This window comes from Alternaria alternata (genome assembly GCF_001642055.1).
Source record: "Alternaria alternata strain SRC1lrK2f unplaced genomic scaffold CC77scaffold_1, whole genome shotgun sequence".
In the NCBI taxonomy this organism is placed as follows: Eukaryota; Fungi; Ascomycota; class Dothideomycetes; order Pleosporales; family Pleosporaceae; genus Alternaria; species Alternaria alternata.
The window spans coordinates 495051-518105 of record NW_017306190.1 but is presented as its reverse complement, the minus strand read 5'-3'; the positions used below and the strand labels follow the sequence as shown (position 1 = coordinate 518105).

The window sequence follows — 23055 nt, the reverse complement described above, 5'->3', positions numbered from 1 at the left end:
GTATAACCTTCTGAGCAGAAGAGTGTAGTGTCTAGTGCACGTGAGAGTCGCGTCGACGGCTAGACCCGGCGGCTTGGCATGTCGTCATCGAGGACACGCTCTGGACGCGCTATCACACGGCTGCCTATGCCAACCACAACTTGCTTGCACATGAACGGCCACAACTCATAGCCCTTGAGACCGATGGACCACGTCTTTGGAACATCGCCATGGGTGTCACCGGTCTCTGGACTGTCTTGCAGCCCTGCGCGCGGCCGATTAAGATCGAGACGTTGAACAAGAAGCGGCTCGCCGTGGATGCCTCCATTTGGATTTACCAGTTCCTCAAAGCAGTGCGAGACAAGGAAGGGAACGCGCTACGCAACAGCCATATTGTTGGTTTCTTTCGCCGAGTATGCAAGCTCCTCTTCATCGGCATCAAGCCAGTCTTCGTCTTCGATGGTGGCGCACCGGCGCTCAAGCGACAAACTATCAGCAACCGCAAGTCGCGCCGTGAGGGAAGACGGGAAGATGCAGTCAGGACAGCGGGGAAGCTGTTGGCTATACAGATGCAGAGGGCTGCTGAGGAGGAAGACAGGAAGCGGAAAGAAGCTGCAAGGCACCCTAGGGAAGAGCCGCAGCAGCAGCAGGAGGAGGAAATACCCGATAACTTGGTCTATGCAGAGGAGCTCTTGCAGAATGATCAGGAGCGTGCGCAGAATCACACCTTCAAGAGGAAGGATCAGTATCATTTACCAGATCTGGGCAAGTCCATGTCTGAAATGGGCGCTGCAAACGATCCCAGGGTAATGTCCCTCGAGGAGTTAGAGGAATACGCACGCCAATTCGATAGGGGCGAGGACATCAATGTCTACGATTTCTCCAAGATTGACTTCGACGGCCATTTCTTCCAAAGCCTACCTCCAGCCGATCGATACAACATCTTGAACGCAGCCAGGTTGCGAAGCAGACTCAGAATGGGGCACTCGAAGGAACAGCTCGACGCCATGTTTCCCGACAGAATGGCGTTTTCCAAATTCCAGATCGATCGTGTACGCGAACGTAACGAACTTACACAACGATTGATGAATCTCAACGGTATGAACGACGATGCTTTTGGAGCAGGCGGATTCAACCGCGTCGCAGGTGAGAGGGACAGGGAATATGTACTTGTCAAAAACGATGGAGTAGAAGGCGGTTGGGCGCTCGGAGTTGTGTTGAACAAGGAAGAGGGCAAAGCACACAAGCCGATCAATGTGGATCTACCGGAGCGTCCTGCTGAAGAGGATCAAGAATGGGAGGATGACGAAGACTTCGAGGACGTTCCGATCGAAGGCCTCAACCGATTGCCCAAGCCCAAAGGAGGCCTCAGTGCGCAAGAGAAGGAAGGTCGCGAGTTTATTGCGAATGAGCTGGCGACGCGACGTAGGAAGCTCTACAAGGCAAGGAAAGAGAAACCAGCACAGTTCAAGCCGCAGAGAGCTGCCCCAGTGAATCAGGATCCTGACTCACTGTTTCTTGCTGACGATAATGAAGAAGAAGAAGATTGGGAGAACGTGCCCATGGATGGCGTGAATGATATGGATGACGCAGGGGATGATATCGAGAACGAACAGTTGCAGCAAGCCATTGCGTTGTCGATGCAGCCAGAGAAGCAAGACGTTGCCGACGAGTCGGAAGACGACCCAGTGCGTGAAGTTTTCGAACAGAGGCGTGCCGCTGAGGCCAACCCCTTCGCTGGAACGAAGGGTTCTGGAATGGCTATCGCAAGGCTGGCAAATCAACGTAGTAACAAGCTTGCGCCGAAAGGCCCTTTCGAAGGGAGCGATAGCGAAGACGATATGGACCTCCAGGCTGCATTGGCCGAGTCTCGAAAGTCGAAGCGACCTGTCAAACCAAGACAACCGTCACCTAAACAGCAAGATTCAACCCCAGCACCAGCTGTGAAACCCGCGACCAAGCCAAAGAATGCTGCCGGATTTGACGGACCGTTGCCTTTCGAGAGGCTCAACTTGGGAAACTCCCTCCTGGGCAAGAAGAAGATGGATAAACTAGAAGCAGATAACGCAGGAGGCTTTGAAAAAGACTACGGGCAAGAAAAGAAGACTGCCGCGCCACTCCCGCCATGGTTCAGCGGCCAACGAGACATTGCGAAAGAAGTGAACGCTCAGCGGGAAGAAGAGAAGCAACAGTGGGAAGAGGCACGTCAAGAAGAAAAGTCTAGGTTTCAGTTTCAGCAGCTCCCAAGCCTTCGGAAGCCAGAAACCAAGGAAGTTATCGACCTCGACGCGCCCGCTAGTCAGAGCCAGAAGCAAGTAGTTGCAATCGACTCGGATGAAGAAGCTGATGCGCAAATGGAAGATGTGCCAATTGAGGACCCTGAGTTGAGGATGGGCGATCTTGCCGACAAAATCAAAGCAGAACCTCCCAAACCGCTCTCTCCGCAGCAGAAGTCACCTCCTCGCCAGGATCCTGCCTTGACAAAGAAAACTCCATTTGCTGACGATTCAGACGATGAGCCAGTAGATTGGTCCGAAAGTGAACCTGAAGAAGAGAAACGTGCACAACAGAAAGCGACTAATGGCGAGAAATCAGAGTCACTTGCGAAGCAGCCTTCAAGGTCTCCTTCCCAAGAATCAGAGGAATTCGAGGACGTACCGATGCAGACAGAGACAAATGTTTTGCCCGAGCCTACGAAGTCGCCATCGCCAGAGTTCGAGGATGTACCTATGCAAAGCGAATCCGTCGCAGAAGCTGTACCACCAAAGTCCCCATCTCCCGTATTCGAAGATGTCCCGATCCGTCAGCAAAGGCCACATCGACCTCAGAGGGAACTCTCTCCCTTGCAAGGCCCAGACGATTTGACAAAGCCTATTGTGCCCCACAGTGGCGTAGCGGACGACAATGCGCATTTTGAAATGCCGGAAGGCAACGAGTCAGATAAATACTCAGACCCTGAGGACGAAGAGCTTTTTGCGTCCCTTGCAAAAGAGGCAGAAGAACACGCACGCTTCGCTCAGGAAGTGAGCAACAATACTGCCGCGCGTGTAAACTTTGACGATGAGCTCAAACAACTTCGCGCACAGCAGAAGAAAGACCGTCGAGATGCTGATGAAGTTACTCAGACTATGATCACAGAGTGTCAGCATTTACTGACCCTATTCGGACTACCATACATCACAGCTCCGATGGAAGCAGAAGCTCAATGCGCCGAACTTGTGAATCTTGGTCTTGTTGACGGCATTGTAACCGACGACTCCGATACCTTCCTCTTCGGCGGTACCCGTGTTTACAAGAACATGTTCAATGCAGCCAAATTCGTCGAATGCTACCTTGCCCAAGATCTCACCAACGAATTCAGCCTTACACGCGAGAAAATGATCGCCATCGCACAATTGCTCGGCAGTGATTACACAACAGGTATCCCTGGCATCGGGCCTGTCACCGCATTAGAAATCCTTTCCGAGTTCCAAGACCTAGAGTCATTCAGAACCTGGTGGGATGGCGTTCAGAACGGAACTATCAAGAAAGAAGATGATGCTAAAAAGCCTTTCCGAAAAAGGTTCCGCAAGAATCAGGCCACGAAACTGTTCTTGCCGCCGACCTTTCCCGATCCTCGTGTTGCGGAAGCTTATCTTCATCCTGAGGTCGATAGCGATCCTGAGCCCTTCCAATGGGGTGTTCCTGATCTGGCTGCTCTGCGCACATTCTTGAGCTCCCAGATTGGATGGAGTTCTGAGAGAACGGATGAGGTGCTCGTTCCTGTCATTAGGGACATGAATCGGAGGGAGAAGGAAGGTACGCAGGCAAACATCACAAGGTTCTTTGAGGGCAGCGTTGGAGCGGGAGCCTTTGCGCCGAGAGTGAGGAATGCGGAGAGCGGACCAAGTGGGAAGAAGAAGGGCATGTCAGCTGCGGGAAAGAGAATGGAGGCCGCGTTGACTCGATTAGCGGGGAGGGGTGATGAGGCAAATGATGCGGCAGCGACTGAGGATGGAGAGACTGAAAGTGCGAATGCGACGGCTAGTGGATCGACGGGGAGGAAGAAGAGAAAGGCTGCGAGTAAGCCCGTGTCCTTGGCCGAGCAGGAAGAGGGGGATGCGGCCGCGGATATCGAAGAAGAAGAAGAGGACGAGCTCTACAAGGAACCTACAAAGAAAAAGCCTAGGAAGACACGGAAAGGGAAAACAGCCAAATAATTAGAGGTACATGTAGAATCATCTGGTATCATATATATGCCTACTCTATCTTACAACAGCCAAACCACCTTCCGGTGTCCTCAAAGTTTCACGTTCCCTCCTTCAATACTCTTCAGATCTTCCATGGTAAACCTCCTGTAAGTGCCGTCCCTTAACCAATACAGCACATCTCCCTTCTCTTCCATGACCTGCGGATCAATTCCCTCCTTCTGCAGCTCAACCTTCTGTTGTTTGTTCGTTCCCGTCAACTGCATCTCCCTCGTTACTCTAATCCAAACAGGTACCGCAAACGCCGGTAACTCCTTCTTGACATGCTGTGCCAGCTCTTGCAATAGCTTGTCATTTACCTCGCCAACGCCTTGTTCAAAAACAATGGCTGCGCACCCAGCCCGCCCATCATGTCCAGGGACACTGACACCATAGACATTTGCCTCGGCAACCGCTGGATGCTTGCCCACGGCTTCTGAAACCTCCGCTGTAGATACGTTTTCCGCTTTCCAACGGAAGGTATCGCCAATGCGATCAACGAACCAGAACCTTCCTTCGTCGTCCCATCGCATAAGGTCGCCCGAACGGAAATAGGCATCCCCTTTCTCTTTGACATCCCTGATGATTTTCGAGTTTGTAGCTTTCTCGTTCCCATAGTAGCCCTGGAAACCGTCTTTTATATTTGCTGCGTCGAGCTTACCGAGGAGTTCGCCGTTTTCGTTGTAGTCGCTGATTTCACACAAGCCGGTGACGGGGTCGCGAAGAGGTTCTGGGGGATCGGAATTGGGATCCATGCGTACGAGGGTAAGTTTGCGCGATATGAGAAGGTTCCCCAGCGACCCGTTGCGGGCGATTGCGCCGCTGGAAAAGGAGTTTGTGGAGCGGTTGAAGAGACCACCGGGCGCTTCTGTTGCAGCGTAAAACTCGTAGATTGTTTCTATGCCGAAACGTTGTTTGAATGGCTCCCAGACATCTGGGCGTAGGCCGTTGCCAAAGGCGGCCCGTATGTTGTGTTGCTTGTCTAATGGAGAGGGCGGTGCAGAGAGAAGGTAGCGACATGTTTCGCCAACGTAGTGCAGGATTGTAGCGTGTGAGGAGCGGATTTCAGGCCAGAATGTCTTGTGCGAGAATTTCTTGGATAATGCGATTGTGCTACCGGCGCGCAGGACAGCGCATGCACCGAGGACGGAGGCTGAGCTGTGGTATAGCGGCATGGATGTGTAGACTATGTCGTTCTTGAGGGACATCCAGTTTGCGGCGAATTTGGCGCCGCCGCCGCATTTGCCCCAGGACATTACGGCGGGTTTGGGGAGGCCTGTCGTGCCGGATGTGTAGATGAGCATGGCCATGCTGCTACGCTTTTGGTCGGAGCGAGACGAGTCAGGAAGGCGCGTGGGCGGATGCGTGAGGATGGTTGAGGTCAGGGCGTCGTCGAAGAAGATGATTTCGAGGTTTCGCTGCGCGGTCAAGGGCTCGGAGACGGCGCCTGCTTCAACAGCGGCTTGGGGAGTTTGCGCCTGTTTCTTGACCGACAGTGGAACGTCCGACTGCTCTTGTTCGAAAGTGTATTTGACCTTGTCGGCGTGCTGCACACGAGTGAGGCCATGTTCGTTGAGCGCATCTTGGCTGAACTTGTCCTTGCTCTCCTGGTCCACCAGCACCAACCGCGCCGTACTCGTCTTGATCGTGTGTACCAGCGGCTTGCCCGACAGGTTGTAGTTGATGAAAGCCGGCTTCGCACCGATGCTCCAGAGTCCAAACCAGACCCACATGAAGACCTCCGAGTTCACAAAGTCCATTGCGACAATCTCATCCTTCTCCACGCCCTTGCTCTTGAGCCAGTTGCCATAGCGGAGCACCACATCGTAAGCCTGGGCATATGTCCACGTCTTTCCCTGGAATATGATCCAGGCGTGGTTTGCGCGCGAAGGGGATTTGGCATGCGCCTCGAGTTCGTAGAAGAGGTTCAGGGTGTCGCGTCGTTCTTGCAGCGCGCCGGCGATGCTGCTGCCAACGAAGGAAGAAAGTAGCGGCCAGTCGTATGTGAAGCCATGGCGACCGTTGAGGTATGCAAGACCGGCTGCTGCTGCAGGCAGGGCGAGAGGGAGAACTGGTAGTGAGACATGTTAGCGAGCTGCAGGATGCGGCGCGGTCCATGGATGATGCGAGATTACCTGACATGGCCGGCGGCCAATAGAGTTAGAGCAACTGTAAGGTAAGTGAGAGATGCTATAATGCCACAATCTGCAGAATCTGAGAAACTAGAAGAAGAGGATACATCCTCTTACTATTAATTGACCAAACTGCCGCAGCGCTCCCTGTCCTCAGCTAGTGACGTTTGACCTCACAGGCTAGTGGCACCATGGGAGCTGTGGAGCCGAGGCACATGTTAGGACACCCCCGTTGTTCCTCGAGTAAGCCTTCAACCTTCTCCCTCCTCCACGCCTTGTGGCTGCTTTCCCCTCATCGCCTAGAGATGGGCCACCTGTCGTACTCCAAGGAGAAAGCCACATCCCGTGCTCGCTTCCGTTGCGAGCGACAGGGCAAGTATGGCCTTTATCAACCGGGGTACACTGCCACCATCCTCACACAGCAGGTGAACAACGCCGACCATCTACAACTCAATGGCTGTGCCATCAAAACTGGAAGCCCATGATCGCAAAACTAAGATATCACCTGGCATCAATCATCATATAGTCCCGAGATGGACCGCCGTTTGCGGTCAGCACAACAACCATTTGCTTCAGGTAGCCTTTGTCCACTACCTCTGTACCGTGACAAAGACGCATCTTCACCGATTCGCATTCAAATGCCCTTCGCTTTCGTGACAAGATAGTCTGCCCATTTTTCACTCGAGTCGAATCGACAATCGCCTGGAAAATAGACGTCTTGGTTTGTTTGCTACACGTGCATGATTGAGCTGTCGTCTGCTAACGTGCCCAAACTAACAGCGAGCACACACTTTCTCAGATCGAATTTGCCACTTCCAGTCGCATGATGACGTTCAAGAACCAAGACCGCGGTGCCGCCGATTCTCCGGAGCTCATCGATATCGCAGATTTGGAAGAGATTACCTCAACCAGCAAAGAGGAGCCGACACAGCGGGAGGCCAACGATCGCCGACTAGCTCAGGCAATTAATTATCTTGTCAAGGAAGGAGGTAGTGATTCCCCTGCTACGTTCATGGACCGGGTTGATCGTATCGACAATTCTCTTCTCCTGCCACTTAATCAACAAGGACACAATTTCGACATTAAACTGTTCAATCGCGTACTTCACATGGTCAGTCAAGCGCAGCTTGATTTTGATAAAGCTGCCCAAGAAGATTCATCAGAAGAAGATTCGCCATCAATGTCCAATAGAGAATCATCTATGCCGAAGAGTGCAGAGGAAATACGAAAATACTATACGCCATCTGCAGCAGAAGCTCTTTACCGGAAAGGTGACGGTTTGGATGAGCCTCGCTCCAAGCCTCACATGCCAGTGCCTGCAACAGAAGGACCCACAGCAGAGAGGAGAGATGATGTGCCTAGCGAGCGCGTTTTCAAATATGGCGGTCCGGACAACGAAGTCGAAAGCTGGTACAAGGACTATCCAGCCTCGCTACCGTTTCCCGAAACCTTCCAACTGGCGCATTGGGAGAGTCTCAAAATCAACTACGATATCTCCGAATCTGGCAGACAGATGAAAGCAGAAGGCCAGATTATTGAGACCAATGTATCTTTTGATCATCCTGCTCTTCAGCAGTACAAAACACTCCCCCCATATGAGTCTGGATCGCGCTTCAAGCTTCCAAAACCTAGCGCAATCGTCGAAGAAGAGGTCAATCGGCTGGGAACACAAAAGAGCCTTGAAAAGGTCGTGCAAGATCTTAACAGGAGCAGTGACGAAGTGAACGCGGAAGGAAAATATCGATATACTCCCCGAATCTTTTTGGAGAAATTTACAGTGGGCGCTCAAGGTAAGCGATGAAATCCTTCTCAATAGTTATAAACTAACAGGAACGCAGTAGATCCGACAGCGATCCGTCACGCTGTTAACACAACACCTACGAAGGCTCGCACTAACATCATAGGTAACATTTCTCAGTGTGATTCCGCAAACAGTACTCGGAAAGGACCTGCAATTAGAACCATAACGAAGCAGACCTCCAAGCACCCTCAAAGCTCAACAAAGCACACAAATCTGGTGCCACCTACATCGAGAGCTCAAACCACATCGCCCATAGTAAGAAAGATTAATCGGGAGCGCGCAACATCGCTTGAGCGTAGCCCAAGACGTCAGAGCGGTGTCAGTACCGTGCCTCCAAGTCCTGACTCACCAACAAAGAAAATTGCCGTTCATCCACAAGTAGTCATAGAGAAGCGCGTAAGTGACCGTCCAAAAAAGCCTGCTGCTCCTGTGTCTTCCAAGCTGCAAATTGCCCCGGACTCGATCAACTTCGTCACCCAAAAGGGTACTACGAAGAAACTTACCAAGCGCAAACGCAGTATCAGTGAACGGGACTACACTGTTGATCACAAACGCTCGAAGCGTGTGAACCCCTCTGTACCGAGGAGCTCTGTTCGGACTAGAGCGCAAGGAACTTCAGATAGACCCATTCCCTTCGTGGCTGAGGAGTCTGATGAACTTGACGACTCTGGCGAAGGCGATGTCACAGAAGCTCTCAATCAAATTCCCGCCGCGGTCATTCCTGTCAAAGTCAAGACTGCCACGAAATCAAAGGTCACCATATCTAGAGCAGCGACCAAGAAAGTGACCAAGAAAGCCACTATTGCAGGCAAGGTAGTGGGTAAAGCGCAGAGAAAGGTGGTAGTGAAGGAAATAACCGACGAAGAAAACTATGCGCTCCCGATCACTCAGAAGCAGAAGACGAAGCTTGAGACAAAGGCTGGAAGTACTAGAAGTGGGTTGAGATATCTCAAGGAGTGAGTGATGGTAATCTTCAGATTTGAGATGACGTTTCACGCCGTGCGCCATGCAGGGTATGCTGGAACACGATCAGCCGCCGCATGGCCCAACTGTCTTGTAAGTTACAAACGCATCTTTTCTGAAGTTTCTTTCATTGTTTCTGGTAGTCCCATGTGCTGAGCAACACCCCCGCACATGCTGTTCCGAGCGATTAGTGGGGTATCGCGCTAGGACAAAGTCAAGTCCGGCAGCGCACGAAGAAAGAACCGCATGTCGCCAGTGGTGCCCATGGAGCGCCGATGCCATGGTGAGTAGTCTCAAATACCCCAGATTATCATGCTTGGCAACCTTCTCACACGACCTAGAACGAATCCGGCGCATTCCATCCGATCGCGTGCGAGTCCTGTCGCAACAAGAAGTCAAAGGTTCACACTATACCTTCAATCTGGGGAACATTGACTAAACGTTCACAGTGCGATCGTGAACTGCCAGTCTGCTCGCAATGTATATCTGCAGGAACCTCGTGTCGGTATCCGCCGATCAATAAAAGGTACAAGGAGAACGATTTGCATGAGACGAAGTTGACTGTTGTACTAGAGGCATCCCTTCGGGATACATATCGTTCATCGAACAGCGATTACTCGAAACTGAGTTCGTCGCACTGGAGCTTCTTTCCACCATCTACAGCTCCCAGGTACCGATCGAAACGCAACGCCTTTCTGATACAGATCGTCGGGTGTTAGCAGAAAGTGTACAAAAGCAGGCTAAGTCGAGCAGGGTAGAAGAATGGAAGCGTCATCCTCTCAACACGGACGAGGAGCGTCTATCTTGGTGGTCCAAAAGACAAGATATCTTGACGAAGGGTGTCGAAGCGAATGCTAGCTATATCTCTCAAGTCAGCCCAGCATCGACAGAGCCGTGGGTAACGGAGTCGAGTCCAGCAGTGGCACAGTATGAGGATCTACAACAATCAGCCATTGAGCGGTTGAACGTCCCACCTGCACAGCAGCCTCAGCCAACGCGATCTGCGTGGCAGGCAGTGCCAGATATACCAGAAAACATAGAACCAGCTTCAGTCACCCAAGGCCAGATTCAGGACATGGCAGGTGTTCCGCCGGTGAGGAATTTCGGAAGCGAAGGGTACCACGATGATAGGTTGGAGAGTTCGGCACCTTCAGTACAGCACACCACGGCCCTCCACTCGCGGCCATCAACCACGGAACAGTGGCGCAAGTATTTCTGAGAGCATTTGGATGTTGGCAGCGATTCCTCTGGGTCCTTAATATAGAAAGTTGAAATTGTAGAAACAAGTGCATGTAGCAAGTCAAACATGGTTCGACGGTGCATCAGCTTCCAGCCCCCCAGAACTGACTCGCACGACGCTAACGTCATTTGGCTCCATAGCTTGCTAAAGCGTCATCTTCGTCGCGCTTGCCGATGCCGAAGTCATACACACCCCAGCCTCTTCTGTTCTCATTTCACTTCGCGTCGGCCTCGGCAGACATCATCGCAGCTGCACTAGTCATAACACGGCTGCAGCTTATCTCCCAAGCTTGATGTGTTTGGGACTGCCGCATAGGTGATGGCCGAAGCCACCGTGAGGTCCAACAAGCGACAGGCTCATCACGATGAGTCGGAATCCAACACAGCGGCGCCCGATGTCGGTGCTGTGAGGAAACGCAGAGCGTTTCTTCAGACGATGGGTCAGCAGCTTCGGGAATTCGGAACTGAAGGAACGAGCCCTCAGGATCATAATCGCAACACGTTCGGCACCAGCCCTGGAAGTAACCTCAGACCTCCATCCAGCGCAGGTAATGTCGCAGCAAACCAGGCGTCCGTTCGTCATGTCGATACGCCAGAGAGTGATGCTGCGCCTGGAGAAGATGATCAGTTACCTGCAGGCGCAGCAAAAAGTGCGTCAAGATGGCTCTGGAAACTGGACGAAGTACGTCCGCTTGAATTAGAGAGCGTCACGCCGACGATTGCTTTTGACGACCTTCTCGAATGGAGCCAGTCTTACTTCGACCATTGGCATCCTGCTTTTCCGTTCCTCCACGCACCCTCACTCCTCGACTATTTTCGTCAAATAGCGCAGAGAGGCGTTCGCATCGCAGCTCAATCTACGTCAAACGAACTCCAACACATTATAGTACGCTCGATCATGTCAATATCTATCCATGATCGACGACAAATGAGCCCTGCAAGCAAAATGATGCCTGCAATCCTTGTCTTCCATTCAATCAACGATGCCATCCGGAGTGTACAATTGGTGCTAACTGAGGAAAGCTCTATTCTCTCATTACAAGCTCTTGTCAGCGTCCAATTGTTTCTGATTACGATGCACAGGTATAATGCTGCATCCCGTCTAGAAGGCTTGGCTATTCGTATGGCCTTTCAGCTAGGTCTACATCGTTGTCCGTTGCAACTACCAATACCAAGCAAAGAAGCAGAGCTAAGGAAACGACTTTTCTGGTCCGTAATCTGCATCGATAGACACATATGCATACGGCTCGGCACTCCACTAGGGATACGGTCGGATGAGGCCAATGTCTGTTATCCGCACACGGAGCAGCATACTGAATCGGAGCCTCAAACAGATGGTATGTACGCAAGGAATGAGATTCGAATGTGCCAAGGCTGATTCTTCTCTAGACCTTGAGCGCGATAACCGGCTAGACTTGCTGGACTTTCTCGCTCGACACGCTGATATTCGTGGGTCTATTATGCAAACGCGACACCAATCTATGTTACATGGTAGCACCGACGATATCGACCAAGCCCTTGAAGTAGAAGCTGAGCACACCAAATGGTGGAACACGGTCGATGAACACCTCTCCGATGACCAACAAACACAGACTATATCCAAAACACATCAAGTCACTCTCATTGTCCTTCGCTTTGAGTCGGTCCTCGCTCTACATCGCTCAGTATTAGCGACATCGAAGAAGAACGCAGCATATAATGCGGCGCTACAACGATGCGTATCAGCCTCACGCTCTATAATCAACACATTGCATAAAGCTCTCCGGGGGTTTGGAGCGTTCGATGGCTCACCTGGTCAACATGGGTATGAGAGAGCCCCTCTGCTTTGGCCCTCATTTACTTGGGCAGTGTGGATGAGTACGTTCATCATTCTATCCGCGGCTGCAGAAGAACAAGTCTCGCGCGATATCGCACTGAGGCTGTCAGATCGAAGTGTGCAAATCCTTAAGCACTTATCTTCGAGGGGTACGAGTTGGCCAGATGCATGCATCGTCGCCGTCCAGAATCTTGCTGCGCGACTGGACAAGCAATCGAATCGGGGCCCCACGAACACATCTGGAGACGGTTCGCGGACGGCAGTTCGTTCAACTCGTAACTCTTCGCTTGGATTTGGTAATGTGCCAGCTCAGCGACAAACATCAGAAGCTCGTCTGGCAAATCATACACCAATACGACCCAATCCAGTGACAGGCACAAACACTCCAGTGGGACAGTCGCAGAGATTGAACAACCAATCACATGCAGCATCTTCTTCTACAAACTTTACGAACACAGCGAACGAGCCAAGTTTCCCGAACGTCAACCTGCACCACACGGATGTGCAAGCTGTGAATAGCCTGGGAACTGACTACCTTGCGGGCGCAGGTAACTTCCTTGGTATTGCGCAACAATATTCTGATAATCCATTACCCAACGAAGAGATCATGCATCTTTTTAATGGTGAAGACATCAATTACTGGTTTGGAAACGATTCGGGAATGGCCGGCAATTCTCTTTATTATGATCAAAATTTCCATTGAGCTACTATTGGAACATATGCAAGAAAGTCAACAACTAATCAACCTGATTTCGGCGCTGTTACCTTGCCCAAAGAGGCTGACTTGAACGCAGCATGGATCTCCTGCTCCGCGCCATCCTGTAATGGCAAGAGACCACTCCGTACTGTTGCGTGCTCCAGGATACCTCTCGCCACCAGACCGTGCTTCAGTGCAACGGTTCCTTCCATGTGCGAGCCCCGATGGTAAACGTTTCTGGTGACTGGGAGCAGTCTGTCATGAACAGCCCTCGCGCGTGGGTAGTCTCGTGCCTTGCCAGCTTCAATCATCTCCAGCAGCGGCTCAGGAGCGATGTTGCCATATCCGACAAGCATGCCGTCAACATCAAAGCACGTGTGCAGCAGGTACTCGTCGTGGCATGTGAGGATTGTCAAATCGGGGTTTTGCTTCTTGATGATGGGGATTTCGACATCCCAGCGGCGCATGTTGCGGACACCGTTCTTCATAGCGATAACACCAGGTTGCGCGGCAATCTCAAGTAATGTGTCCAAGTTGTAGGTAGCCTTGGTGTTGTCGGGGTATTGGAACAAGATGAGGGGAAGTCCAGACTTCTCGTACACGGTCTTGTATCGGTCTTGTGGAGCTCCCGGTTGGTATCCGAAGCGTAGCCAACCATGGCTGGGGTAAAGCAGACCTGCCTGTGCGCCAGCAGCCTTTGCGCGTTGGGCTTCGAGCGCAGCCACTTCAGTACCCTCGGTAGTGATACCAGCGATGATGGGTATTTTGTTGTCTACGGACTTGACGAAGGCCTTGATGACGTCTACTTGCTCTTCTTGAGTCAAGAAGGTGCCCTCGCCAGCGTGTCCAAGGACCACCAGACCCTTTACGCCTGGGATACTGCCGAGCCATGAGCCAAGGCGCTGAATGGCTGCGTAGTCGACCGAGCCATCCTTGTTGAATGGGGTAACCGGCGCAGGGACGAGACCTGCTAGGTCAATTTGGGGAGCTTGCTTGATTTCAGGCATTGAACCCATTGTAGTGGTGGGAAGTATTGGTGTTGAGGTAGGAAGTGAGAGTTAACTGTGGATGAGAATGAAGTGTGTTGGTTTGCGTTTGATGATGATGAGACTTGGACTGATTACCTGCACTATATGTATTTCGCTATCCGTCGCACATGAATGCCGAGCGGCAACCGTTTGGCGATCTCACTCCCGTGTGCCACTTTGTGCTCCATCTCGAGCGCGCGTTCGGGACGCGGACTTGGGTAAGTCCGCAGTAGTCCTGCGAGAACTCACCCCGACATGCGATTTTGGACCAGTCTTGGTGTCGTACGAGTAGTATGGACTTGGATTGTTCCGATGTAGCGCCTATAGGACGCCCGATGGACGGCTAAGGTACCCCGGACTTGACTTTGTCCGAACTAGTGTCCACCAGCCGCAAGCCGCTCTCCACCCTGGAGAAGCCGACGGTTCTCACGGCCAATTATTAGGGTTTTCCACTGGACTCTTCTCAAAGGTAGCGGATGATGCGAACGCCCTCGTTTTCCCCATGTTTCCTCCGCTTCGCGACAAAGAACTTGGGGTCTGGGGAAAGTCCGGGGTCAAGCTTGGTCGTGGACTTTCTGGGCAACATTCGTCCAGCTGGGGTATATAGCAAAGACTTTCCTTGCAGTCTTCAATCATCTCGTCTTTCATCGAAAAATCAAGTTGAGCTTTGGCATATGACTTAGACATATAACCTGCACTTTTGACCACTGTCAAAGATGGCCAGCACCAACCCCAACCATTACGAGGATACCGAGAAAAACGTACCACTGCAAATCGACGATGTCGCAACATCAGAGAAGGATCTCAAAGCCCAATCTGCGCTCGATGGCGCAGATTATAGTGGTGCGATCGCGAAAACGGATCCAGCGGAGATCGCACTGGTACGCAAGCTTGACATGCGAGTAATGCCAGCACTCTTTTGCATGTATTTTCTGTACGTCACTAAGTCCTCCAAACTTCGTAAACTCATCTGTGAGAAGCTGCTGATCACGCCGGTATTAGCAACAAGCTCGACCAGAATGCGATAGCGAATGCACGACTGAACGGCCTCGAAGACGACCTTGGCCTAGTCGGAAGCCAATACAACACTTGTATATCCATCCTTTATGTCGGATACCTATTCGCTCAGATCCCCAGCAACATGCTCATGTCATCTAAGAAAGTGCGACCTTCTCTGTACATGGCCGTGTGTTGTTCAGTCTGGGGTTGTGTAGCAGCCTTGACAGCTCTTGTCAAGAACTACACTGGGTTGGTCCTGGTACGCTTCTTCCTCGGTTTTGTAGAAGCTCCATTCTACCCTGGTGCTCTGTACATCCTGAGCATGTTTTATACCCGCAAAGAGATAGCTACAAGAGTTTCTATCTTGTACGCCGGGAATATCTTTGCTGTGTCTTTTGCTGGGCTCATCGCTGCTGCCACGTTTGCAACGCTGGACGACAAGCACGGAATGCATGGATGGCAATGGTTGTTCATTATCGAGGGCATCGTCACAGTGGGCGTGTCTATCGTCTGTGCTTTCTTGCTGCCGGATGAGCCGCTGACCACGAGGTGGCTGACTCCCGAGCAACGACAACTGGCGCACGATCGCATACAAAGGGATACCGTTGGCCTGGAACAAAGCAGAGGTGTCAAAGCTGGTTTTATGCAAGCTCTGCGAGACCCAAGACTTTACCTGCTGGTCTTCATGCAGAATATGCATTTGAGCGCCACATCCTTCAACCAGGTATGTCGCATGGAACATGTCCTCAACTCTATACAACACCTGCTAACCTTACCCAGTTTTTCCCTACCGTAGTCAAGTCTTTGGGCTTCAGTACCACTATCACGTTGGTCTTGACTGCTCCACCATCGTTAGTCGCTGGTGCAGTGGGTATCGGCATCGGAATCTCATCCGGCAAATTCAACGATAGAACATGGCACATCACAGCCATGATGGGACTGGCAGTCGTCGGATTTGCGATTAGTGCTGCCACGCTCAACACCGCCGCACGCTACATCTCCTGCTTCCTTTTTGCTTCCGGTTCGTCACTCCTCTCTTCTCCAGTTCCGATTATCTACTCCCACCCACAAACTAGCAACTAACGCACGGTATTACAGGTGTTTACTCTGTCAACTCCGTCATCCTCGGATGGGTATCAGGCACGCTTGGCCAGACAGCCGAGAAGAAAGCAGTGTCACTATCCATTGTGAACGTGGTCTCCATGGCTAGCTTTATCTACACGCCTTATCTGTATCCTGCGAGCGATGGACCCAAGTATGTGATCGCTATGAGTAGCAATGCGGCATTTGCAGGAGCATGCATTGCATCAGCCTGGGCGCTTAGAGCGTGGCTTCAGGTGACGAATCGGAGGTTGAAAAGGGATGGCGTTAATGTTTTCTATGCATATTAGTTTATGTACTGTAGTCTGTACTTACGAAGTGCGACTGAGGTCGGTGTCTTATAAGGACATCTGCTATGAATCTGAACCGTATTTACTGGTGCAAAAGCATGGGATAACTCACAAGAGCGTGCCGTTTGTAAGTGTTCATGTGTAAGAGTCATGTAGATCTTCTATTATATGCGACGACCACACTGTGCAAGAATGGTATATGTAGTTTATGAAACGCTCGAAATATATTATAGATCTTAGGAAATGATCGCTGAATACAGCATCAGCGAATTACAAGGGTATCGTCGAAAATCACAAAACTATCGCCAATAAGACAAACATTAACGCCACTCAACAAGCATCCTTAGAAATCTCCACTATATCCACATCCCTCTCCAACTCTTCACTCGTATGCTCTCTCCAGAGATGATCCATCAATGACTCAATTCCCCTGCACACTGTGTCCGATTCCTTGAATCTCGCGCAAAGTACGCACGCAAAGCCTCCAGTATCTCGATGACACTTCACAATGAAGCGATTTCTGATGCGAAATGTTCGAGACGCGATCTCAACAAAACCTTGCCCTACTTTCCTACTACAGCCATCGACGACAATTTCCCAGGCTTTTCCCGGTTGGATGGTGATGTGTGTACGGCAAAAGGGGCATTTACCGTTTCCGCCGGGTTTGTAAGCATTGGCGAGGTGCAGCCGTGGGCTGAGTTGGAGGTCTTTTGCGTAGATGCAGAACAATCTGGTGCTGTACCGTGAAGATGGGGGTGGGGCCTGAGGGGGAGGAATAGGCTTTGGTTTGGGTCCTGGGACTGGTAGTATCTTGACTACCTTCTCTTCTGACTCGTTGGAGGAACTGGAGCTGCTGCTGCTCATGCGTTTCTTGTGCCGGAGAGGAGGCCTTGAAGGTGGTCGTGGGTGATCAGGTTGCGGAAATGCGCCGGGAACCTTCAACGGCGGATCAGGCCCTCGAGGGGGCAGTGGTGATGGAAGTGGCGGCAGCATGCGCTGGTACTGCATGTTCAATGAGGCGATGGAGGCCGCGCGCGTCGTCCGAGTTGCCTGGATCAGACGCACAAGATGCGAATGAGACGATGACGGTGCGAGATACGTACTAAGCAGTAGGTCTTGCTGAATGTTGAGGACTGTCTGCTGAAGCTTGATGATCTGAGATTGAAGCTGGGTATGCGTTGTAACTATTTGCTATCAATACCGGAAGGCTAGATCTTAAACGTGAACGTACCATCACCGCGCGCGAAAGGCTCTCCTAGCTTGCGATATCCGCGTTCGTATTCGGCTCGAATCTGAGAAGAGGAGGTAAAGATAAGCTCTTCTTCGCTGCCACTGTAGTCTCCCTTGCTTTTTCCCGAACCAAACATAGAGTCGCGACGACGCCTTCGCGAAGGGATCTGGATGTGAAATTTATCGTCTTCATCGTCGCTATCCTTTGCGCCGGCTTTACGCTTGAGTTTGCGATACAAGTCACTCGCAGACCCGAAAGAATCCGTCAAGGTCCGCACAAGAGACACGACCACCACAAGATCTTGTAGTAGCCCTTTGGCCTAGGCAAGTCTAATCAGCACTTGGTCTGTATTTGTGAGAAGCATTTTGACGCATACTGCCTCTATTGTTTTCTCTGTTTCTTCTCTCATGATGACGATATGAACGGAATGCAGTGTATAGGGAGTATGAGATGAGGAAGGAGAATACCAGTGAAAATGCGCACCTAAACCTTGCGCCGCAAAAGCTTACAGTCAACAGTCATTCCTATTTTGAGACACATGGTTGCTTTTTGCTCAGCTGGAAAGTTTGTGTTCGCATTTGATACATCATGAGTACTTGTTGGATTCGATGCTGAGTGGTCGCATGACTTCACCTTTGCACGTGGTGTCTGGCACTCAACGACTTGCCCAAGCTTTTTCACAACATAGGCCTATGTTATCAGGACAACCTATCGCATAGTAGATGTTGAGTATTTCGCATGGAATAAATACCGCGAGCAAGGTCGCAAGCAGCTTTTCAGTAATTTTTCAAGGTTCAGCTTCCTTAGATGATCGTTTTCGGTGTTATCTTTGGGAGGTCAGAGCATGCGCCACAGTCTTTGTCGCGTGCGCGTCGCTTCGTAAGACATTCGCATCTCATATGGTGACCATGGCATCACTCGTCAATCTAGGAGCCTATTTGTGATATTCTTGGTGTAGTTCTCCAGGGAGGCTTGAGAGTCCGCTAGAAACAACTCTGGAAGATTGGCTAGTCACGACTCATGTGGTTTTGCACGACGTCTGGTCAGATGTTCGGTGCGCCCACTTTCGATGGAGAGGTCTTTGGAAAGCCAATCCCAGAGAGAATGTGATCCAGCAGCCCTGGCTTTTGGCGCAGCATGTCCCATTCGTCTTGGTGCTTGACCATCATCGTGCCTCCCAACGTTGTACCGTTGAGAGCTGCGAAGCCGATCTCACTACCGTCATCACGACGCAGCATGGTGCCTTCAGCACGTCTCGGCAAGATGACCATGCCCGAGGTAGTCATAGCGAGGTTGTAGCTGATGGTTAGATCGCCATCGTCGGTAGGGTTTAGAGCGAAGTCGTTCGGATTCGAGGAGATGAATGTGTCGACTGCCGCTTTTGCCGCATCGTACAGATGGTTGTAGATTTCGAATAACTGAGCACCGGATGGCTCCGAGTCGAAAGGATAGGCAAAGTGCGTAAACGGCAAGGACGGGTGTTGTAAGAACTTGAGATGACCTTCTAGACAGAATATTAGCTGCTGCACAGTGCGCATCTGACAGAGACGCCTACCAGTCGCCTTGGCCACTGGGCTTGAAAAGATCAAGTCTATAAGCAGACTCCAGTCGCTAGCTTTATCGCTATCGCGCATACCCTCCACTGGCAAAAACTGCAGGTGTCTGTGGGGCTGAGATGCGCCGCTATGATCCCCAGAGTTGAAGAATGCGAGGAGACGCTTCTCGCTGTCGCCCGAGTCTGTCTGCCAAGCCTTCAGCACAGCGTAGGTTGCCTCTAGATCGTCTGGCTCTAGCGCATGTGTTTGTTTCTTGTTCGGTTTTGTAGCAAGGATAAAGTGCTCGGAGATTATGGGGAACTTGTTAAGGACGAGGAAGTGGGTGGGGTTCGCGGCGGGGATGTCAGCCAGGTGTAATGCTGGTGGGGGATTCTCGAAGGGGTCGATCTTCTGTTTCGGCGTAGCATGCTGGAGCTTCGGCAAGGGTTTCTTCGCAAGCGATGGGCAATAGCGTAGTTGGAACTGGTCGTATATAAGTCTGCTGTCGGTGGCATGGCCGGCACACGTACGGGAATGCCTGCGGATGTGCGGATGATTGCTAGCTCCGTAGGCGAGAACAACAAATCTGAAGATGCCTTTGCAGCCTCAAACTTGCGCTTCGTAATGCTAGAAAGAGCTTCAGGTAATCCGAGCAGCATTTTCATTGGTGTTGGAGTACCAGCGATGGGTGGGGTGGATGGCTGGAGCTTGAAGCTTCGAGCTCGGAGTTAGCGCGAAAGCCTAAAACTGATGTCACACTTCATGGCATCAACACTCTTTCATCATTTTCACCACATTCGCCGAACAGCATGCGTAGGCTGTCATCAGTGTTTTCTTGTGCAGTATATCATACCAGAGATATCATACCGTAAGGAAACTTGCTACAAGAAACCTTCAGAGCGACGCCATATGACCGTCCTGCTTTGCAGCCTCCCAATCTATGCCACGCTGGCTTCTTATGCCCATGAGGAACTAGAAAAATCATCTCGACAAACATTACCATCAAAACAACAATAGTACAAAGTGGTACAGTGGTGAAAGCAAAACTCTGCAAACAGTAGAATCGAAGATACCGCCCTGCGGCAATCTTCGGTGGAGATGCTGAAGACGAGTGCCCTAGGTGGCCGTCCTTGAAGGCTAATCACTGGCAACGGTATCTTGCAGCCTTGAGAGACTCCGATGCTCAAGCCTCAGATCTTCGATATCAGCAGTACTCGACGCCCATCGAGTGCACTAGACGATGAAGGTGTGTCAATGGTACCACTCGTGACCTGCAGCTATCATCCATCACTTCTGATCCGGATGGCGCTCTAGCCATCGCCTCTTGCAAGTCGCGTTGCTGAAATGATACGAGCCACCACTGTCAGCGATGAACTCTGCGACCTTCTTCCAGGCAACTTTCAGGATCTTCTGGTCCAAGCTTAACGAGTACGGATTCTGTAGGCTGCTCTCGATACGATCGAACTCTTGCTGGACGGCGTCATCCAAAAGCTCCAACTACTGGTGCGTTAGTATGCTACATATGGAGTAGAGTCTACAGGGGATAGCTTGCATCAACTTTAGTCCAGACGGGCTTTCGGACCCGATCTTTCCTCGCCTTTGTCAACGACCGATAGCGACCTCTCAGAGTGGACTCCGCAGGCTTCTCGCCCACCATCTTGAGCTTGATTTCCTTGTATGTCTCTCCTCTCCTTTTGCCCTCAATGAGCACTTGGTCGTTGTGCTCTCTCTGGGCTTGTGCACCAGCACTGCGCGGTACCTGAAACTTGTCCTGTATACGATTCTGAGTATGGGCGCTCGGGCGCGAGCCGTTCCAAGGCGTTGAGCAGTGCTGGATGGGACGAGGTCCTGATGTCGGTAATAGGCTCGTATCGCTGCTGGGATTGCTATAAATTGCAATGTTACGGGACCTGGAGGGTGCGTTCGAAGTGTCATATGACTGTTTCGCGCGGTACCAGGGAGAGTGCCCAGCGCTGCTGTTCTGTGAATGCGAGTACTCAGATCCGGACTGTTGGTCGTCGCCGAGCGGAGCAATGAGTACTAGGTCCTGCCTGCTAGAGCCATTAGACGGGACGACGGGAGTCATAACCGTGCTTGCGCTCGTCCTTGGGATTCCTGAGAGCCCAACATCACTATCGGTCTTTTGCGCAAGGAACGGCCTGCAAGGTGCCGAAAGAACAGCGTTGTTGGCCGTTACTGGGTATCCATTCCAGTTCTCGGTTGGTGAGGATTGGTCTAACATAGAAACTGGAGTGTATGTGTTCCCGAATTCATCGCTGACATAACTCTTCGGTGACGAGGACATGCTCGCACCTAGGACAGACCTGTCAATAAGCCCATGAGGCAAACCATTCAGTTCGGCAGGCACGCAAGCTCTTCGTTCATCGCCGTAGCCCTTTCCAGTCGCAGTCGGTGTAGCAAATGTTGCATTGTATACCAGAGCGTGGTTTTGATGGAAGTGCGACTCTGAATTTGGTAGGATGAAGGTTGCTGCCTGTTGAAGAGCATGGGGCCAGTCGAACGAAGTATCATATGCTCCACTCCAGTTCTGGCCGGATGAGTACGTGTGGATGCTTGGGCTGGATGTGGTCATCGGTTTCGTGTCGTCCTGTTCGATCTGTTGCATTCCCCATGGCTGAGTTTGCATGTAAGAACTCTCCTCCACGGTTGTCAGTCTAGGTACATCTCCAGCAAAGAGTCCACTTACGGCCATTGACTGCGCCATCATTCCAGTGCGGTTATGGAAGTCGAAGGTGTGGTTTGTCGGAGAAGCTTCTGGAGCATAAGGCAGACAGGGCTGAAGTTGTGCAAGAGACTGACGATAGATATATTGTTCGTCGAACTTGTAATCCTGGTGGACTTGTTGAGCGAGAGACATGAGTCCACACGCGGCATGCGCCTCTTAAAGATGTTACAATGGCCGCTAATCTTACAATATTCTTCTAGTCGACGTGAATGCGCAGTTACGCGAGGTCGTAGAGGGCGAGATACCGCAGCGGTGAAGTGGGCGTGACTGATGATTGCGGGGTGTTGTGGAGATGTCGAGGTCCACGGGTACTTTGAACATTCACGAGCGCGGCGCTCTGTCATTCGCCTAATGCAGTTGACCGCTTCACAGAATCGAGCGGTGGGACGACGGAAATCGAGCCAGTACGGAGCTCTGCCGAGCTAGGTCGACGACAGCACCGATGTTGTAATTACCAAACTTGGCGATGTGAATGACCGGCTCCAAAAAGGGAAGAGGCAAAGCTATTTCAACTATCTATACAACGCAATGGTAAGACGATGCAAGGTATCTGATCAATACGCACTATCAGTACGCTAAGTCAAAACCGATACGTGAAGTGAGTGCGGCCTTACCAGAAAATGCCACGAGATCTCCGGGAAACTATTAGCAGCCCAAAGATGGGGGGCGATGATCGCATGAACATGTACAAACACACTAGAGTATCTATCGGCGTACTCTGACTTGCGGAACGAGTATCTTGGGTAGCAGGCAAAGAAAACGCACAAGATGAACTGTCAGCTTGAATCGTGCACTAACAAGACAAAGAGCAAGGATGAAGCCGAAGCCAATTGACGGAACAGCTCCAATCACATCTGTTCTGATGTAGAGAGGTGAGGGACGTTCCCGTATGTTTATAAACTAAGACAGCCCCAGCTCCCTTGACTGAGCGATGAGACTTGCGTTTGAAGTATCGCAGCACCCATGTCTTGCTATACATTGGTACACGGGAGGGCAAGGCCTGAGCTTTCGGATAGACCCACAGTCTTTTTCAGCCTGGAAACCACACGGGAAAATGACTGGCTATCCGTATAGGCTAGATCGCTCGTCAGCTGTGCAAATATGTCGGGCATATGGAGTCATTACTGACAGCAAGCATATTTCCCATCAAGCAACAGCACTGCCATTTCGATACTGTGAAATGATCAACGTGGCTAGCTCAAAGAAGGCAAATAGCACATGCCGCACGGCTGTATAGGTCTACACCCCACTCACATCGCGGTTGATTAGGCC

The 23055-nt window shown here is 51.4% G+C and overlaps 10 protein-coding genes across 10 annotated transcripts; 5 read left to right on the top strand and 5 right to left on the bottom strand.

Moving 5' to 3' along the window:
* The first annotated feature begins 119 nt into the window (after positions 1–119).
* CC77DRAFT_8630 (PIN domain-like protein) lies at positions 120–4234 on the top strand. Its single transcript, XM_018533468.1, has one exon. The coding sequence runs from the start codon at positions 210–212 to the stop codon at positions 4176–4178; it is 3969 nt and encodes a 1322-aa protein (XP_018391267.1). The 5' UTR covers positions 120–209; the 3' UTR covers positions 4179–4234.
* CC77DRAFT_951942 (acetyl-CoA synthetase-like protein) lies at positions 4191–6487 on the bottom strand. Its single transcript, XM_018535401.1, has 2 exons — positions 6341–6487; positions 4191–6276 (listed from the first exon to the last, which is right to left on the bottom strand). Exons 1-2 carry the CDS (start codon positions 6345–6347, stop codon positions 4259–4261), a joined length of 2025 nt encoding a protein of 674 aa, XP_018391266.1. The 5' UTR covers positions 6348–6487; the 3' UTR covers positions 4191–4258.
* Positions 6488–6952: 465 nt separating this feature from the next.
* CC77DRAFT_8590 (hypothetical protein) lies at positions 6953–9256 on the top strand. The gene is made up of 3 exons (XM_018533449.1): positions 6953–7058; positions 7118–8127; positions 8179–9256. Exons 2-3 carry the CDS (start codon positions 7161–7163, stop codon positions 9096–9098), a joined length of 1887 nt encoding a protein of 628 aa, XP_018391265.1. The 5' UTR covers positions 6953–7058; positions 7118–7160; the 3' UTR covers positions 9099–9256.
* On the top strand, positions 8923–10421 carry CC77DRAFT_8623 (hypothetical protein). Its single transcript, XM_018533463.1, has 5 exons — positions 8923–9194; positions 9245–9384; positions 9443–9502; positions 9551–9627; positions 9675–10421. Exons 1-5 carry the CDS (start codon positions 9179–9181, stop codon positions 10318–10320), a joined length of 939 nt encoding a protein of 312 aa, XP_018391264.1. The 5' UTR covers positions 8923–9178; the 3' UTR covers positions 10321–10421.
* Positions 10422–10659: 238 nt separating this feature from the next.
* On the top strand, positions 10660–12859 carry CC77DRAFT_1055963 (hypothetical protein; the record flags this gene model as incomplete). Its single annotated transcript, XM_018527869.1, has 2 exons — positions 10660–11677; positions 11730–12859. 2 exons carry the CDS (start codon positions 10660–10662, stop codon positions 12857–12859), a joined length of 2148 nt encoding a protein of 715 aa, XP_018391263.1.
* Positions 12860–12878: 19 nt separating this feature from the next.
* Positions 12879–14233, bottom strand: CC77DRAFT_8552 (aldolase). Its single transcript, XM_018533447.1, has one exon. The coding sequence runs from the start codon at positions 13867–13869 to the stop codon at positions 12898–12900; it is 972 nt and encodes a 323-aa protein (XP_018391262.1). The 5' UTR covers positions 13870–14233; the 3' UTR covers positions 12879–12897.
* A 364-nt stretch (positions 14234–14597) lies between these two features.
* CC77DRAFT_925279 (MFS general substrate transporter) lies at positions 14598–16271 on the top strand (the record flags this gene model as incomplete). The annotated part of the gene is made up of 4 exons (XM_018533853.1): positions 14598–14815; positions 14884–15604; positions 15661–15901; positions 15979–16271. The coding sequence occupies 4 exons, from the start codon at positions 14598–14600 to the stop codon at positions 16269–16271; spliced, it is 1473 nt and encodes a 490-aa protein (XP_018391261.1).
* Positions 16272–16601: 330 nt separating this feature from the next.
* Positions 16602–17876, bottom strand: CC77DRAFT_1026994 (hypothetical protein; the record flags this gene model as incomplete). The annotated part of the gene is made up of 3 exons (XM_018526347.1): positions 16602–17455; positions 17503–17802; positions 17843–17876. 3 exons carry the CDS (start codon positions 17874–17876, stop codon positions 16602–16604), a joined length of 1188 nt encoding a protein of 395 aa, XP_018391260.1.
* Positions 17877–18545: 669 nt separating this feature from the next.
* CC77DRAFT_1026993 (5',5'''-P-1,P-4-tetraphosphate phosphorylase 2) lies at positions 18546–19702 on the bottom strand (the record flags this gene model as incomplete). Its single annotated transcript, XM_018526346.1, has 3 exons — positions 18546–19006; positions 19058–19520; positions 19568–19702. 3 exons carry the CDS (start codon positions 19700–19702, stop codon positions 18546–18548), a joined length of 1059 nt encoding a protein of 352 aa, XP_018391259.1.
* A 622-nt stretch (positions 19703–20324) lies between these two features.
* On the bottom strand, positions 20325–22372 carry CC77DRAFT_1089813 (hypothetical protein; the record flags this gene model as incomplete). Its single annotated transcript, XM_018529491.1, has 3 exons — positions 21745–22372; positions 20596–21696; positions 20325–20534 (listed from the first exon to the last, which is right to left on the bottom strand). The coding sequence occupies exons 1-3, from the start codon at positions 21913–21915 to the stop codon at positions 20325–20327; spliced, it is 1482 nt and encodes a 493-aa protein (XP_018391258.1). The 5' UTR covers positions 21916–22372.
* Between the last annotated feature and the right edge of the window lie 683 nt (positions 22373–23055).